The sequence below is a fragment of the Cryptotermes secundus genome, unplaced genomic scaffold (genome assembly GCF_002891405.2).
Source record: "Cryptotermes secundus unplaced genomic scaffold, Csec_1.0 scaffold318, whole genome shotgun sequence".
Lineage (NCBI taxonomy): Eukaryota > Metazoa > Arthropoda > Insecta > Blattodea > Kalotermitidae > Cryptotermes > Cryptotermes secundus.
The window spans coordinates 3,035,745-3,053,879 of NW_019730108.1; the positions used below are offsets into that span (position 1 = coordinate 3,035,745).

At 39.0% G+C, this 18,135-nt stretch overlaps 1 protein-coding gene across 2 annotated transcripts in view; it reads right to left on the reverse strand.

Moving 5' to 3' along the window:
- Nucleotides 1-992: 992 nt before the first annotated feature.
- The window catches only part of LOC111866095 (5-formyltetrahydrofolate cyclo-ligase), a 42,933-nt gene continuing 25,790 nt past the window's right edge, over nt 993-18,135 (reverse strand). For both annotated transcript variants that reach the window (XM_023854679.2, XM_023854678.1), the window contains exons 2-5: nt 15,985-16,110; nt 14,531-14,658; nt 5,583-5,716; nt 993-4,713 (exon numbers count right to left, since the gene is read on the reverse strand). In XM_023854679.2, coding sequence (XP_023710447.1) covers nt 4,493-4,713; nt 5,583-5,716; nt 14,531-14,658; nt 15,985-16,095 — 594 coding nt within the window. In that variant the 5' untranslated portion in view covers nt 16,096-16,110 and the 3' untranslated portion in view covers nt 993-4,492. The remainder of the gene's footprint in view (nt 4,714-5,582; nt 5,717-14,530; nt 14,659-15,984; nt 16,111-18,135) is intronic.

Sequence of the window (18,135 nt, forward strand, 5' to 3'; positions counted from 1 at the left end):
TGTTCGCATTTAAAACTATACAAGATTGCTGGCATTAATTTTCAAACTAGCCGTTACAGCCCCACGGTTCTGCAGAATAGGGTTTGAGAATACTGGGCTACGCGATGAACAGTAATTATTGCTTGCCTTCCAATACGAACTAAAGAGAAAATCGCATAGCTAAATTATATCAGGTCAAAAGCGTTCTGCTCCTCGTGTATAATTATGGTACAGCCAGGGTAAAGATTATGAAGCATTTCCTTTCTTTGAACTACCATACCAACACGTGCATTTGTTAGTACCTTCGCAGGAGTTTGAAGGCCGTGATTCTTACCTTTACTCGTGCAATCTGCCAGCTGTCGTAATGATGTTTCGATGTGGTCGCTGGGTCAGCGGAAAAGACAAATACCTCTCGGGTGCGTTCGGATTGTTTTCGGGGCAGAAAGAACGATTCGGACTGGAAGTTTAGCTAGGTGGCCTGCATCATTGTAATATAAGTTGATATGTTACAGTCGCGCTTTAATTAACATGATATTCACTGATATGACATTAACTCTGTGTTCTCATTCATTATCTCATTTTTAAATTCACCGAGGCGTCAATCTCTCTGCGAACAAAATAACAGATTCTCCGCAAAGTCCCTCACTCCTCCAGTAATTGTAAACCCCTCATTCCCAGTTCTTTGTACCACAACATTACTTGGGCCCGTAGCGCACCATCCCCGAAGCGAAATAACACGTGTTTCCATTAGGCGGAAAGTTCGCAGTTCCCCGTAACATTCAGCTTAACAGTACAATTTGAACCCAATCTAAATGAACGATTGTCAGTTAGCTCAAGAAATTCTTCCCACTTACGTATATATACATTGTCACATACGCCCATACTATTAAACTTTAGCTCCCAGTTATGTGACTTAAATAGCAAATCGACGTACAAGCAGAGCAAATAGGTAACAAACCACAGAGGAAGATTTAATACAATAAAACAGAAAATTTGTTTTTTCGTCAGTCTTCAAATATGTTCAACATATTTTCCTGAAACACTTACATGAAGCACAATATATTGTTAACCTATTGGTATACAGATGTTCTCATTACTTCACACTAGATATCAAAAGAAATTGAAGATCATAACTGTATAATTTGAGTATACCCCACTGGAGAGGCACAATGGCACAGATCTTGGAGTTAAATGAAACACACTTAACATTTTTATCAAATTGATTTTCTGAATTGGATTTTATAAGACATAAGCAAAGAACTTAACGACTTCGGACTTCAGAACCTCATCAATATGGAAAATATAAGTTTAAGAATACTGATAGGTTATTCAAGAACCATAAAATCCCCCTGGTTCGAATCTGAATGTTCCTTTCACCCAAACAATCCTTTTTATTTACATGACAGTAGAACTCCAGATAATTAAATATTCATCTAAAAACGTCTGATTTAACTGTCGCCGTTTTCTTTATGGTTTCATTGTGCCCCAGTATGGAAAGTTTCATTGAACCCCAGCTGCACTATCTGAAAAACAATCCTTTTAAACTAAAAAGCCAATAATTTTACAGAAATGTAACTCACTCAGACTAAAAGCTGTGCCATAAGATTTAAAATTAACACTGCCCACGAGATGTAGGTTTAAAACTGTACAAAATCGCAAAACGTACAGGAACACAACGTTTTAAATGGCCTGAAATGAGAAAGTAGAGAACGCAAATTTTACAAATAAAGAACAGCAGCCACATTTAAAGAGGATGCTAGCTTAAGTAATTAGGTAAACTCTTTTCCACCAGGGTGTCACCTTTCCACTGACGTGTAAGTAGTAACAGCTCGTTTGTCTGTGCCCCATATTATTTCCGTTAATCTGACAAAACTACGGTTAACAGAACTAACAACAATGAAACTGATAAGCCTTTATATTCTGTCATACATCTGAATCTGGGGACTGACACGCTTCGTCATGTGATAACTCGCCTAGTTTTATCCAAGTTTATTCGACGTCTGACACCTCAACAAATTTAGACGTGTGAACTGCCGCACTCTCAAAGTGTATATTTGTAACGACAGCGTTGGCAGTCAAACTCCGACAACAGAGATTGTTTCCTATGTTGAAGATATTCAGTGAGAAAGTGGCAGAATGTAACGCGAGCGGACGGTGCCCATTAACTGGCGGTAAGCCAGAGGGTGTGTATTTTATGGTGCTTTATTTAACGTGCAAGAATGTATGAAGCAATTACGAACAAATAAATTATAACATTTCCTCAGTTATCTTGCTTGTTTCGTAAGAATGAGAAATAACTTCCCCTCCGTTTGCAATAATTCCTGAAAATTCCTCGACTTTTCGTGATACTGAAAGGCATTCAGTTTGGAGACATGTTATGCGAGGTTCTCGTGATTTCCTTCTCTACACATCTGTACACAAAGATAACCAAAATCAATTTCGGTTGCCTAAAACACTGGGATTGCGATTTCAAATCCCGGATGTTTGTGCCTTCCTCTGCTGTCTCGTGACAATCCAATCTATTAATATTATGAAATGGTCTTCACAACAGAAGAGGCGAAAGCACGAACTGGGCTGCATCACCAAGAAGTGAAGGAAAATTATGAAAGGTAAGCACCAGGAGAACACGTAAATCTGTATCTCAGAGGCAAACAGTTTCAAGTGAGTACATCTTTTTGAACTTCCTGCGGCTAACGCTCAATTCAAGAATCTAATTACTTTCTTTTTAATTGGTGAGTAAAATAAAAAACTTTCCTTACATTATCCAACACAGTTTCGAATACAGACAGACGGGATCCTAATCTGCGTCATGTTCTGACAACAGTCATATTAACTCCGTATTCTGCCGCTATTTCGGTACTCCCGAAGGTCAGTACTTGCAAGACCTACTGGAAGTGAGCTTCGCTGCCGTGTGTTATGCTCTCAAGCTGTGGTAAACCGTAACTACAGATAATGGTTGCAATGGAAAACGAACTGCGATAGTTTTTGAAAGACAGTTATGGGACACTAGAAATAAAAAGTCCCACAACATGCAAGTATCTATGAATCTGTGGAACTGAGTTGCAGTGGCATCAGAATCTCACTCAGCCAATGAATGAGAATGAAATGAATACTGAAATTTTGTGAATAATTGAACTTATCTTAACGTTACCGCTGGTCTTTACTAGGAGATAAACACTTCAGAAATTTTGACTGCTTCTTTAAATACAGTCTGTTTCAAAATAAAATCAGGCGTTACCTTACATACAAGTATTCACAAAACATATCCAGCTGTTCCAGCAAGAGTGAGAAAACAGTAAGGAATTCGCTGTATTTTCCCTGCTCTTCATAAATTTCGTTGACTCAGAACTTTCCTTTTTTGCTTTGCAAATAACATTTCGAGAACAAGGTATGTCTCCAATAAATACGTTTCGACACAGAGTCAAATTCAGGCAATAGTCTGATGACAAACTGCCGAAAATGAGATCATACCCCTCAGTCGAACAACGTTTGGTGTTATACGGGAATTTGCTACTTTTGCCGAATATGGAGCTAATTTGACCGCAGCCTAAAAAAGACTGTTGTCCTGTGAGATGTGACGCTGTAACATGGTTACTGACTTCTTGGAGGAATATTCTGACTCCATCTTCATGTTAAAGAGCGAAGGAACATGCTGCCTATATGTTCACAGTATAAAAGGTCTCTTCCATTTTGAAGTTACAGGCTGCATGTTCCTCCGAAATGTCGATAATGATGTATCAGACTACATAGCTTCACATCCTGTAAGACAGTCTTCATAGTCATCGCTGTGAGAACCTCAGACTTTGCACTGTTATGTCTGATTTGATACACATATAGTGCTTGTTGCAACGCATTAAAGCTAACATAAAGAAGTGTGCAGAATGCGACTATATTGGAGAAGAAAACATGCTTCTGGACTACAAAGCCATGTCATGATGAATGTCAGCTGTGCGTGTTTACGGCAAATGTGAGATATAGTGCCCTATGCTTATTCTGTGGCGGTATCTACTACTGTGACTCTCGCAGAAGCCACACGGTTAGCTATACAGCTTGTCCAAAGAATGCCCTGTTTTAAAACACACACAACTCATTACCAACCGCATAGAATCCCATTATTGAAATCTTTCTGAGTTTTTCAGAACCTTTAAGATTCATGTTGTGGTCTTCTATGCAGTTTCACTGCACAGTCTAGTGGCAGGCAGGAACAAACATCTCGGTGGAACATACTGACTAAAAATAGAGGCACTTTATTCCTCCACAATCGTGGGACCCACCTACTGGACTACATGATAACATAACCCAGAAGACCACAATACCAGCTGAATATAGATGAACCCTGAGAAAAATATCTGAACTATTCACTGTTTCACTGTGAATTCCGAATAGGATTAGGCCAGAGGTAATAATCCATGAAAGCTGAAAAAGAACAAGATAAAATCTACCAGTTGTGAAGCCCGTCACTATTTTTCTCCATTCACTTGTCACTTTGGTACCAAATTTCACACCCATACAGTTACATCCTGTAGAGCACTAGGTCAATACACGCATCATTCTTGTCTGTGGGAATGTCAGCCACTATCTGCTGGCTGAAGGCAAGTCCCACGGTGAATGGCGGCGTGGCCTGGGTTGCCCGGCATCTGTTCAGAAACGTATCGTAATAGCCCTTGCCTCGGCCCAACCTGCGGCCATTCACTGTGAAGGCCAGACCCGGCACAAGGACCAAATCAAGCCCTCCTGCAACACGTGTTAAATCTTTGAAAAATTCATCTTTTAATCCTAAACAGTTCCTTTCTAGGTGGAACGCTCCTTCCAGACAAATGCTGAGATCGCTCCTTAAAATTTGCAACAACCACCTACTTTCACAACCATCCCAAATTATCGTTCACAATATAAAATATACACTTGATACAGCATCCTATGATATCTACAAAATATTTAAGTATACTAAACTGAACTGTAGTTTACTGACCACATAATATATTTAGTTCAATCATGCTGCCAGTGCACTTGATAAGACCTCATAAAATAAACCACAAATCGAGCATTGTCCCATGACTATGAAAAGTACCGTATTTACGCATGTATAGGCCGCGTGCGTGTATAGGCCGCAGCACAATTTTCAGACAGAAATTATATAAAAAATAATTTGCTTGGAATATTATTTCAGGAGTAGAAATTATTATTATTAATTATGAATATATTTTTTGTTTAAATGAAGTGTGATTTCGAATATTTCGAATATAAGCTGCACCCCAGTTTTCCTCTTGAATTTTTGGCAAAAAATGTGCGGCCTATAGTCGTACATGCGTAAATACGGTATTTATTACTGACTATACTCGTAAGCTATGGCAGAACAGAAGCTTCATCACCACTGAAACCAAAGCCTCACTCAACCAGTTCCATTCACCTCCTGTTCCTTAAGTTCCAGCTTAACATTAACCTTCAATTTCTAGATCCAGCAAGTGCACATGTCCCTCGGTTTCCAAACCATGAACATAACTTTGAACCCCATTTTTAGTAGGCCTTATGCAATATGTGAATATGGATTTGCAAGAGCCTGTTTTAATTTTTGGTCCAACCAAGAAAATTTGATGATACAAAACCTGTTTCCAAAGCATTTTCTCTTTCCTCCGATTCTGGTGGTTGTTTGATGTTCCATTTGGTTCTAGGCAAGTTCTCCAGGTCCTGAAGAGAATACAGCCGCACCATCTCCATGTCACGGCTACCGTCTGCGTATCTGAAGAGAAGCCTAAACTGAAGTTGCGTAGTAGCGTCTCAATGAAGCGGATGCATGTACCGCATAACTGTTAGCACGTAGTCTAGTGAATTCTTTCACACTACAGAAACTTGATGACTTTCCATTCTTATAATCCATATTTTAAATAGTGAATACATAATGAAGGAGACCTGCATCCATGTTTATAGCGAGCTAAGAACCGAGTGTTGATAATATGTCATTCCGAGCAGTACGTACAGGCATTAAAATGATTTTAATGACAAAAGATAGATCTCGCGTCTTTTATACCGAATAAAGAACCGCCAATACCACTGGATGCAGCTAAGCCAATTACCAAGGTAAATTATCTTTGGTAAAATTCAAAGTGCCCACAATTTCACTGTTATTTGAATATCAAAGTTGTAATTTGATCTCCAAGTTACTCTAGAATAGAGCATTATTTGCTATGAATTTCAAAATTTTCGGAGCTTCTCCACTGGTGATATGAGATGTTAAAAATGGTTCATTTTGGGCCCAGAGAAAAGTTTGAAATCACCTGGAAAATTTTGGAAACTAGGTACGGGGCTCAAAACTACGTGATCATATTCCCCATGTAGGTAACAACAAAGGGTAGAAACCACAGATCTGATACTTTCCCCCTCTCATTGGTTTTTCAAGGTCAAAAATAGAGTTTTTCCCAAAATCGATAGGTACCTTTCGAGCTTAATTAGTCCTAGATGAAGCGAGTTGAGTAAAACCTTATGATAGTACGATTTATAGTCCATATCATGGGGAACAAATTGATTTCTTATTGGAGTCTCTAGTTTCAATAGTTATCGAGGTATGGAAGATAACACAAACCTCCATTTCAGCCGAAAACGCGTTTCTTAGCATTATAAAAACTTGGCTATTAATTCAATATGAAACTTGTAATTTTAATTCCATGTTACTCTAGAATAGGGCATTATTTTCTGTGAATTTAAAAATTTTCGGAGCTTCCCCAAAGGAGATATATGTTAAAAATGGCCGATTCTGGGCCCAAAACAAAGTTTGGAAGCTCCTGGAAAATTTTGGGAACTAGTTACGGGATTCAAAACTACGTAATTATATTCCCCATGTAGGTAACAACAAAGGGTAGAAACCACAGATCTGATACTTTCCCCCTCCTATTGGTTTTTCAAGGTCAAAAATAGCGTTTTTCCCAAAATCGATATGTAAGTTTCAAGTTTAATTACACCTAGAGAAAGTGAGCTAAGTAAAAACTTATAATAACATGATTTGTAGTCCATATCATGAGGAACAACTTGCGTTTTTATTGGAGTCTGTAGCTTCAATAGTTATCGAGATATGGAAGATAACGCAAACCTCCATTTCAGCCGAAAACGCGTTTTTTCGCATTATAAAAACGTCTGTACCGGCAGAACCGAGCGGATTACAATTTTTTAAAAATATTTTTGTACAAAATATATATATCTATTTTAAAAAAAGGGTGAGTGACCTCTCTGGATGATTTCACGTGGAATGACCCTTGAATAATTCATATGGAGAGGTTCAATCTCAAGAAATTAAACGAGGTAGAGGGTAAAAAGCAGTATCGTGTTGAAGTCTCAAATAGTTTGCAGCTTTGGAAAACTTACATGCTAAGGTGGATATTAAAAAGCTTGGGAAACTATTAGAGAGAATCTCAAAATCTAAGCCAAAGAGAGTCTAGGTTATAATGAAATGAAAAAGTATAAGCCATGGTTCAACAAAGGGTGCTCAAAATGTTTAGATCAAAGAAAACGAGCCAAACTGAAGTGGCTATGTGATCCAAACAAAATAACTTTGGATAATCTGAACAATATATGATGTGAAGCCAGCAGGCATTTCAGGAATAAAAAGAGGGAATATCTGAGAGACAAAATTAATGAGCTTGTAACAAACAGTAAGAACAAGAACATTAGAGACCTGTACATAGGAATAAATGGCTTTAAGATGGGTTACCAACCTAGCAGTAATGTAGTGAAGGACGACGATGGTGCTCTGCTTGCAGATTCCCATAACAGTTTGAAACAGGTGGAAGAACTACTTCTCTCAGTTACTGAATGTACATAGAATCAGTGATGTTAGGCAAATAGAAATCCATAGACTTGAGCCGTTAGTACCTGATCCTAGTCCTTTTTGAGTTTGAAATTGCTATTTCAAATTCAGGAAGTTTAAATCGCAAGGTATTGACCAAATTATGGAAGAACTGATTCAAGCAGGAGGTAAAACATCATGGTCTGAGATTCATAAACTTATTAATTATGTTTGGAACAAGGAAGAACTGCTGATCAGTGGAAGGGGTATAGTGCTGTACAAATTCACAAGAAGGGCGATAAAACTAACTATAGTAATTATCTTGAGATAACACTTCTATCAACTTCATACAAGACATTGAGAAAACTGAGCCGTGCTGAAGCAATGGCTCCTTCCGTGACGTCATGGATTCCAACCATATCTCCCACGCTACCCTTCTTCCGAGGTCCTAGAGCATTCCCCCTCCTCCTCACCCCAATACCACGTGATTTCCTTACCCTTTCTACCCCAGTGTCACGGAAATATGATAAGTATGCTGGGAGCAGAGGGGTTAGTCTGATAAGTGGATCCACTTGGACGAGGGCGTCTGCCGGACCAGCGGGAGTAATTTCTAAATTTCAGTTCAGCGGGTTTTTTCTAAATTTGGTTTCGGCGTAGTCGGGGGCTGACCGCAGACGTCGGGGTTACTTGCAGTCGCCAGCTCTCAGGTGATAAGTATGGCGGCGATACGCGAGTGGTTTAGTTAGCGTTTTTACGTATATATTTTCTTTGGGGCTGACTTGTTTTGTTGGATATATTTATTTTCTTTGGGGCCGCCTGTGGCCGATCAGGAAGTGACTTCCGTACATAATGTCGGTGGGCCAGTGGAACTGGGCATGTCCCTGAGTTGATGCCGCGAAATGCGGATCAGTATAGGGCAAATCAGCCATGTCTATTGGGTTATATATTCTTGTAGTGAGTTATAATGTGTTTGTGTTTGTTAAATCTTGTTATTGTTATCTGGTCAGTCATTAACTTCAGTAAGGCCCTCCGCTGCGAGTTTGGATTCCCTGCTACGACCTTAGGGAGTACTGTAAACACGACGCGAGAGCCTGTGACGATGAACCGCTCCCGACTTCACGATGGTTATAGGTGGTAGGGTGAAGACGGGAGTAGCATCGGTCCAAAACTAAATATACTTTGCTGTCTTTTCACCAGAATGCAGGACAAAATGATGACATAAAGATAATAGAAACTCTGAAAATGTGGCACAGCTTAAATATCTGTGAACAACAGCATAAAATCAAAATCTGATTCAGGAGGAAATAAAGAGGAGACTGAATTCAGGTAATGTTTGCTACCGTTCAGTCCATAACCTGCCTTCTGTCGAAAAATAAAAAAATTGGAATATACAAAACTATAATTTTTCCTATGGTTCTGTATGGGTGTGCAACTTGGTCTCTGACATTAAGAGAGAAACATAGACTAGAAGTGTTTCGGAACAGGGTGCTGAAGAGAATATTTGGACCAAAAAGAGATTAAATGATGGGTGGTTGGAGAAAACTGCATTATGAGGAGCTTCATAACTTGTAATCTTCGCCAAGCATAATTAGAATGATCAAATCAAAAATGATGAGATGGGTAGGGCATGTAGCACGAATGGGTGAGAAGAGGAATGTGCATGGGATATTGGTGGGAAAGCTAGAAGGAAAGAGACCACTAGGAAGACCAAGATGTAGGTGGCTGGTTAATATTAAAATGGATCTTAGATAGGATTTGGTGATATGGACTGGACTGATCTGGCTCAAGATAGGGATAAGTGGACGCTCTTGTGAACACAGTACAGAGCCTTCAGGTTCCATAAATTACTGGGAAATTCATAAGCAGGTCCAGAATTTCTGGCTCCTGAAGAATGGCTTACCTCCTGAAGTTAGTTCTCTCCAGAATATGTCCCACAAAGAAACTGAATTGTAGCATCTTCATACTTTGGATTTAAGTTGGATGCAACATTTTTTCCACGTGTTACAAATTGAAATAGATCAACATTTATTACAGACCATGACATAGTATTGAGGAAGACAAAAAATCACAAAATTTTAGAGAAAAATACAACCAAAGGCATACGTCACATGAAATGCGACAGGAATTCAATAGGTTGTGTAACAAGCAGGCTGTCACTACTCCTTTTTTTCCCCCTGAAGATCTCTGCATGTTATTGTGCCCATTTTATTACATATTAAGTATTATTTTTGTAAGATTGGATGCTTAGGTTAAAACGCCAGATGGCTGGCCAGAAGGCGAGGAGATAGAGCCACGGCTGACTCTTCGCATTCCTTGTCAGTTGACTGAATTGTATTTAGAAAAGATTGTTTATGCATCAGTGGAAAGAACTGGTCAGGTTTCGCTTCGTACGACAGGAAATGTCCAGCAAGTTGCTGACCTAAGGGATTTTGTGTGAGCAGCCTTCGCAACTTGAAAAAAAGTTGAATTTTGGAGTTGGGAAAAATGCTGTTTTCAGGCACTCTGTTTCTAGCAGTTGCGAGAAACGGACAGACTAGAACAAAGTGTGCCTGTGGGAAAACCTTGAGAGGGCGCCAGTGTTCTTCAGGGTCATCATGTTCAGCACGAGTGAGTACTTGCCCGTGGTTGGGTCACTGATTGCTTGTTAGAAATTCTGGTTCAGTGGTGGTTGAGAAAGGAATAAAAGGTGTTGGTTCGTGCCATTTAGGTTTAGCGTATTATAGACAGTTAAATGTAGGAATCTAAAACCAGGGGTTTAATTGAAGGTTCTGTGTGTATTGACAGGTTCTTTGTTGTAATGGTGTTTTATTTCATTATATATTACTTTAGTTTTGTTGGTGAGTGCTGGAGTTATTTGTGGATCCCCCTAGTGCAAGCAATAGGGGGTGAGTAGTCACTGACCCCTGTCAGGGCACAAAAGTGTCAGTGCACAGATGCTCTCCCTTGCTAGCTGTCCCCACATAAACTGATCAATGAATTTGATAAATAATTGAAATAAGAAAAATCTTCACCAGTCATACTGGACGGAGCTGTTTAACTCTCCATGAAACTGATCAATGATATGTATGCAGTGTCCATCTTTTAGTGCACTCAATTTCACTTGTTATTTTACAACATGTTTCGGCACTATAGGCCATCATCAGGTGCTCCATTTACGTTAATCTATTTCATTGCTTGCCATTATGTCATTGTAAAATTTAAAAAGAATTTAAAAATGTTCGTCAATTATAATAAATATTTATATACTAAAAACTTGTTAAGATTATTTATCTTATCTGTCCCAATTCTAACACCGCGCATAGTTCCACCACTATGGGAGTCGTTCCTCTTACTCTCAGTGTATATCGTGTCTCGTGTTGTGTGTTCCCTGTTTGGTTGCGGGTGTTGTAATGTAGTATATAAATATTTATTATAATTGACGAACATTTTTAAATACTTTTTAAATTTTACAATGACATAATGGCAAGCAATGAAATAGATTAACGTAAATGGAGCACCTGATGATGGCACTACGTTGCAGAAACATGTTGTGAAGTAACCAGTGAAATTGAGTGCATTGAAAGACGGACACTGCGTGCATATCATGTTCGAAAATCAGTGCAACAGGACGCTAAAATACAACATTAGAAACTGATCAATGTTTTCAAAAAGTTACCCTGAAATTAATGAATGCTCATCTGAACAACTGACAGTATTTCTACCCATGTATCAATTTGAAGAGGCCCCTAATTAATATTGTAATGGATCTGATCAACACATTGCCAGGCAACAGCTCTGTAAACACAGTCCAACATGCAACAAAAGAGGAAGCTGTGTTTTCTGTAGATCCAATGAATGTGCTAATAGACTGGCTGGATAGCAATCATGTGATATGCGTTTACTGTAGGTCCATGTCTGGTCCACAGCTATATTAGTAAGTGACAGAATTCGTTCAGAGCAGTTATGAGTTACAAATTTTGAGTAGCAGTAGTAGTGGCAGAAGCATGCGAAAAAATTAGCAAGTCAGTTCTCTGTAGGAGATAGCCTTGGGAAGTTCGTAGTTGAATAAGAATTATAAGTCAGCCTGTGAAGACTTAACATGTGATTAGAAGATTTTATTTATGTGTAATATTTGGAGTGTGTAATTCAGTGAGACTGTTGTAGTTCTTATGTTATAAATCTGTGAAGACTAGTGCAGATAGACTGAAAGATTAGTGTGGAGTGATTGTAAATTGTGCAAAGCAGCAATAGTGTAATAATTATTTGTAGTTATGGTATGTAGGCTGTTAATAAATCCAATTACCAATCCAAACCCCGTCTTTAGTCAATGTGACACATAACAATATCAACAGCTTAAAAGAATTTCAGTCCAGTAGAAGTTCACAGATGTTTCGTAGGAATGTACTGATTACTAAGCAAGTAATCAGCAAGAAGGCAACAAACAGGGCTCTGCTTGTAACTTGCATGGCTCACTCTTTGACCTTGAAGACAGAGTCAGTACATTCCTCTGACATGACTGGGAACTTCCACTGGACTAGGCAGTTTAAGCATCACAGCTTACAAGAGAGTAATCTTCATTGTCACTGCTGTGAGAACCTCCAATGGAACAATATCAAATGTTTGTTTACGCACTACATTAATACATATTATAACGCACAATTTAAATACATAGGGCGGCTATAAAATAACCGGACTGATGCTCTAAAATCTGTTATTCAACTGATCACACAACAGAAATGTTATCACCTTCAAAGTGGTCCCCTCTCTGAGCCCTACATCGCTCCATGCAAATTTTCCACTGTTGGAAGCAATGCTGCAGGTCCTTTTCTGATAGCTCCTTCATTACCTCTGTCGCTTTCGCCTTCACTGTATCTATGGGTTTGAAACAGGTTCCTTTTAATGCATACTAGATCTCTGGAAATAAAAAAAAGCCACACAGGGCTGGAGTGGATGTTCCAACATGGGATCTTATGCTTCACCAGAAATGTCTTGACAGACAGTGCATTGTGCCAGCGCATTATCATGGTGAAGAATCTATGAGCTGTTCTTCCACATTTCAGGTCTTTTTCTTCTCACCCATTCATGAAGGGTTGTCAATACTTTCTTATAGCAGATCTGGTTAATGATCTGACCTTCAGGTACCCTATCTATGTGAACAAGCCCTCGGATATCGAAAAAAAGATTATTGCTTTGAAATTTGACTTGCTCTCCCATGACCTGGGACTTTTCCAATGCATGGATTGGTGCTTAGTTTCTGAGTCATACTGAAAAAACCACGATTCATCACAAGTTATTACATTTCCTAAAAGGTTTGGATCATTTTCAGTGTTTTGAAGGACATCAGCACAAATGTTTATTCAATTTTCCTTGTGCTTGGGAGTGACGATTCTTGGAACCATCTTCGCTCACACTTTTTCATCTTAAATGCACATGTAAAATCTGTCAAACACTTTCTTTACTAATGTTAGCTAATCCAGCAACTGCTAGAATGCTCAGGCAACATTTTTTTCGAAACATTTCACCGACGTTTTCAATGTTCGTTTTCAATGTTAGCATCTATTTTTGATGTGGAAGGCCAACCAAGATGCGGATCGTCTTCGATCTCTCCTCTTCCCTCTTTAAATGTTTTGAACCACTCATAAAATTGAGTATCAGATAGATAACAATTGCCATAAATTTCCATCAACAAACTGTATGTTTCTGTAGTGGATTTTCCAAGTTTTACAAGGAATTTCACATTGACATGTTGCTCTACTTTAACACTTAACATAATTCCAACAGAGCTAAGACACACGGCTTCCTTTAAAAACAAAAGGCTACTACCATAGCGTTGGCTGTATGGCCTTTGAAGTGGTAGGGTTGATGGAGGGGAGAGGACAGGCTAATATGACACCAAATATGCCAAAGCCACAGGGAGTCAGCAAAAGAATCAGTCCAGGTATTTTAGAGCCACTCCTCATACGTACAAATTGATCATATTTGATTAAACTACATAACATAAATCAACCTGCAGAATATAATGCAACAAAACTAGCTGGTGAGCTGAAAGAGCCAAATGCCTGCTCATGTAAAATTACCTGGTGTGCTTGCTCAAAAGTTAATCAGCTGATATATTCTGCAAGTGATATAGTCTTCTCTCACAACAGCAAGATAGCAAGATTCTGAGCTTTTAGCTCCCATTTCTGAGATTACCTTCCCATCAAAGACAGTGATCAGACTGAAGAAACTAAAGATGGCAACATTCAAAACACAGTGTCAAATATAGTCTTGCTGGTGGTAGAATAATCTTACAGTGTGCAAAGCCTTCACTTCAAAGGGAATACAAACAGTTTGTTATGACAAATAGGTACCATGAACTCGGTAATCTTGGGATGAAACACCTATGGATTTTCTCTATGTGATTATAATAGAGATTATGTCTGAGTCCTTCTAGGAATCTTTGGTAAATTCAAATTAATTTATAATGACCTTAATAAGAGTGTAACTTATTTTACTATCTTTATATGTTGCAGCCCATGTGGACCATCTTCAGGAGGCTTACATTAAGATGTCACATATAAAAATCATTTAATTTATTCTGCAAATTCTAGGTGGCAGAAAATGTTCATTTAAATGTATCTGAACAAAAAGATTTTTATACTGGCAACTTCTGATATGAAAGCCTAAAACTGTAGTTTCAGACTCTTCCACAACTAAAGTGGATGATCTGAAGGAATCATTAGACTGCATGAAAATTTAACTTAATGTACATTCTTCATTGTAACCTGAGTGAGCATATCATCATTGTTGTAGTTCTACCTTGGGATGAAGCAAGTTTTCCCAGACTCAAAAATGTTATGTATAATTTTATCTGTTTGTATCTCATCAATCATGCTGATAAAAACAGAAATCCTGTGACTTTTCTGGTATTCAGGCCTTGACAGGAGCTGAAACAACAAAGAGCCATGGCTTGAGTAATTAAAATAACTTGACAGTCATTAACTGTAGTTAAATGAGTACAAGTTAACTGGCATCAATTTTCCCCTCAAGTAACTAGTGAGATGGTTTAAAACAATTTTGGTCCTTTCAACAGTGTTGTTAAGAAACACTGAAATGTACGATGGGGTACCCAAAAGAAACCAAACTAATTTTTTTTGTGGGCAGAGCTTTTGTAGTACCGTGTTTTGCCGCTATGAGCCCATAGAGCTAACATTCCTGAGTCGATAAGCCGACTACCGTTGCTTCAGAAGGTAAGGACTAGTTTCGGCAGAGTTTATAGTGACAACTGTTTTGTGTGATCGTTGTTTTTGCAATGGCTGATTTTCGTGAACAGCGTGCGGCGGGGAAATTCTGCTTTTTGCTCGGGAAAAGTGGAACAGAAACTCTTGAAATGTTAAAAACGGCGTACAAGGATGATGCTATAAGGAAAAATCAAGTGTTTGAGTGGTTTTCCCGTTTCAAAAATGGTGAAATGTCAGTTGATGACAAACCTCGTTCTGGTCGTCCTTCCATGGCCCGAACACATGAAAATGTTGAAAAAATTCGTGAAATCATCAAGGAAGATCGACGACGGACAATTGAAGAAATTGTGGAGCTGTCGGGAGTGACTTGGAGCTCAGCGGCCAGATTTGTGGCAGTCGGGTGACTGGTTTTTCCATCATGACAATGCCCCTGCTCACACAGCCCTGTCTGTATGACAATTCTTGACCAAAAATGGTATGACCCCTGTTCCTCACCCTCCATACTCACCCGACCTTGCCCCGTGCGAATTTTTTTTTGTTTCCTCGAATGAAAAGAGACATGAAAGGAAAATATGACGGAGGCACTGTCAAGCATCTCAAAAGATGAATTTAGACAATGTTTTGAAAAATGGAATAAAAGACTAGACAAATGTATTAGTGTAAGTGGAGAGTACTTTGAAGGGGATTGAAGGTTTGTGCTTAAAATTTGGATAAATAAGTTTAAAAAAAATAAGTTCGGTTTCTTTTGGGTACCCCCTCGTATCTTAAAAATACAAGTGAAATAAAGTCTCCTGTCACTTCTTCACAGTTTAAGCATAAAATTGATGGCTTATCAGTAGTTAAAGTTATGAATTAGCATAGGAATACAGAAACATAAAATTTCATTTGTTTTCAAAATTAAACTTATTATGCACAAAGGTAACAGGGAGACAAGCCAGTTGCCATGAGAATCACACACATTAATTACAAAAAAGTAGACTTTTTTTAAATAATTAACAGTAGTTTTTGTCCTTAGCCAACAAGTTCAAATACCTTTTCAGTGACAAAGTCAGACTGATATTTCTTCTCTTCTGGTTCCATCACAGCAATCATCTTCTTAATATCCTTGCGCAACATGTGTTTAGCTGTCTTCACGAGTGACATTTGAAAAGGATATATCTATAACACATGTTGAATTCAGAATGAACTAGGGTTGGACTTCGCAGTTCTACTCCTGTTTACATAACTTCATCTGTTAATATTGTAACGTGTTTTGCTACTGAAGATGCAGTTCAGATTGTTAGTTGGTTTATTTAACAACCTACAAATCATAACTACAATTAATTATGACAATGCTAGGGGTTTAAACACTTTACAAAACCTACTCGCAAATCTCTTCACACTATCTTCAGTAGTCTTCACTACGTATTAATAACGCGGGAGCTATACAAGTTTCACTGAATTACACAATCCTGATAACTTCTCACACTATCGGTATGCTTCACGTTCACAATTCACTCGCTAAAACTGAACTCAGTGACTACTACAATTCAACTGTCTTCGGTGGCTGCTACATTTTAACTGACTCCTTAGGCAGTGTGGTTCTCTTATAAACCCTCAGCCAGATAACGGGAAAACACCTCACTTCTTTGTTGCCTAGTCGCCGTGTTTACAGGTGTTGCTGGGCAACGCTGTCGAGAATTGTTTACTGCTATGTTGTAACCGCGGCATCCCCCGCTACGTCACCGCGGGGGAGGGGGGCGGAGTGTTGACTGGCCTGTTACCGTAGTAGCGACAGCGCTCTGATATTATGTCACTGCTGGCAGGGGAGGAGATGTCCTCCATAGTGCAGTACATTACAATATTACGCTCATAAAATGACTGGAACACTTTAGTTCTGTCTATGCAATTTTTTCTTTAAAAAACTCTTCTCTCTGTGTATTCTCATTCTGTTCATGTTAAATGGAACCCTGTCATGATGGCATGGCATATCGTCAGATTGCAGATGAAGAAAATGGTCTCCAGACATGGAGGATAATGTGCCATTAAAGGCATGCCTTCAGCTCACTGCTTGCATACAGGGCTTATGATTCTTCACCATACAGTCTCAGTATGTTATAAAATAATCCACAGGACCTTGGGCTTGGATGGATTCTTAGTAACAAAGCTACGATTATTTCTGCATAGAAGTAAAAAACTGCTTCTTCTGTTTAGAGATGGTGAGAAAAGTGGTTGTTTTCTGTCCATGTAGAAAAAAAGAAGCGTCTTTAACTAGCCACATGATCACTAGCAGCTTATTCAGTATTCTTTTCCTGTTCACATGGTGGCTAAAAATCTGTTAATTTTTATACAGTATTATTATATGACAGTCAACAAATTTATAATAAAGAAATCAAATATCACCTTCTTCCATCATCACTTACTCACTCATGGAGCTGAGCCCTTCTTCAGAAGCCGCTAATTATGCAGCTACTCAAGAACTTCCCAGCATTTTATGGAACTCGAAGGTTCATTACCATGTTCACAAAAAATCTCCACTGCTCCCTATGCTGAGACAGCTCAACCCAGTCCATGCCATCCCATCCTATCCTGTCTGAGATCCATTTTAATTTTATCCACCCACCTACATCTTGACCTTCCTAGTGGTCTCACTTCTTCTGGTTTTCCCAACAATATCCCCTATGCATTCCTCTTCACCCTCATTCATGCTACATGCCCTTCCCATCTCATCCTACTTGACTTAGTCATTCTAATTATATTTGTCCAAGAGTACAAGTTACGAAGCTTCTCATTATGAAGTTTTGTCCAACCTCCAATCTCTTAGATTCTAAATGGTTCTGACAATGGTGGATGACACACAGAATTACTGTTCCCTTCGTAGATTCTTTAAGAAGGGAAGCTCTCTAATTTTTAGTTCATTTAAAGCAAATATACAAGAGCCCCCATGCTTGCCTATACACTGAAGTGCCAAAAGTCATGGGACAGGTACCTAGTATTGTGTTGGACCCCTGTAGCCCGGCGAAGTGCAGCACGTGGTATCGATTCCACATGTGGACGGAAGACCTCTGGAGAGATGTTGAGCCATGCCATCTGGATAGTCGCCCACAGCTCCCTGGTATTTGTAGGTGCAGGATTTTGGGTGCAAATGGACCTCTCCACCATGTCCCATAAATGCTCGATTTGGTTCATGTCGGGTGAACGTGG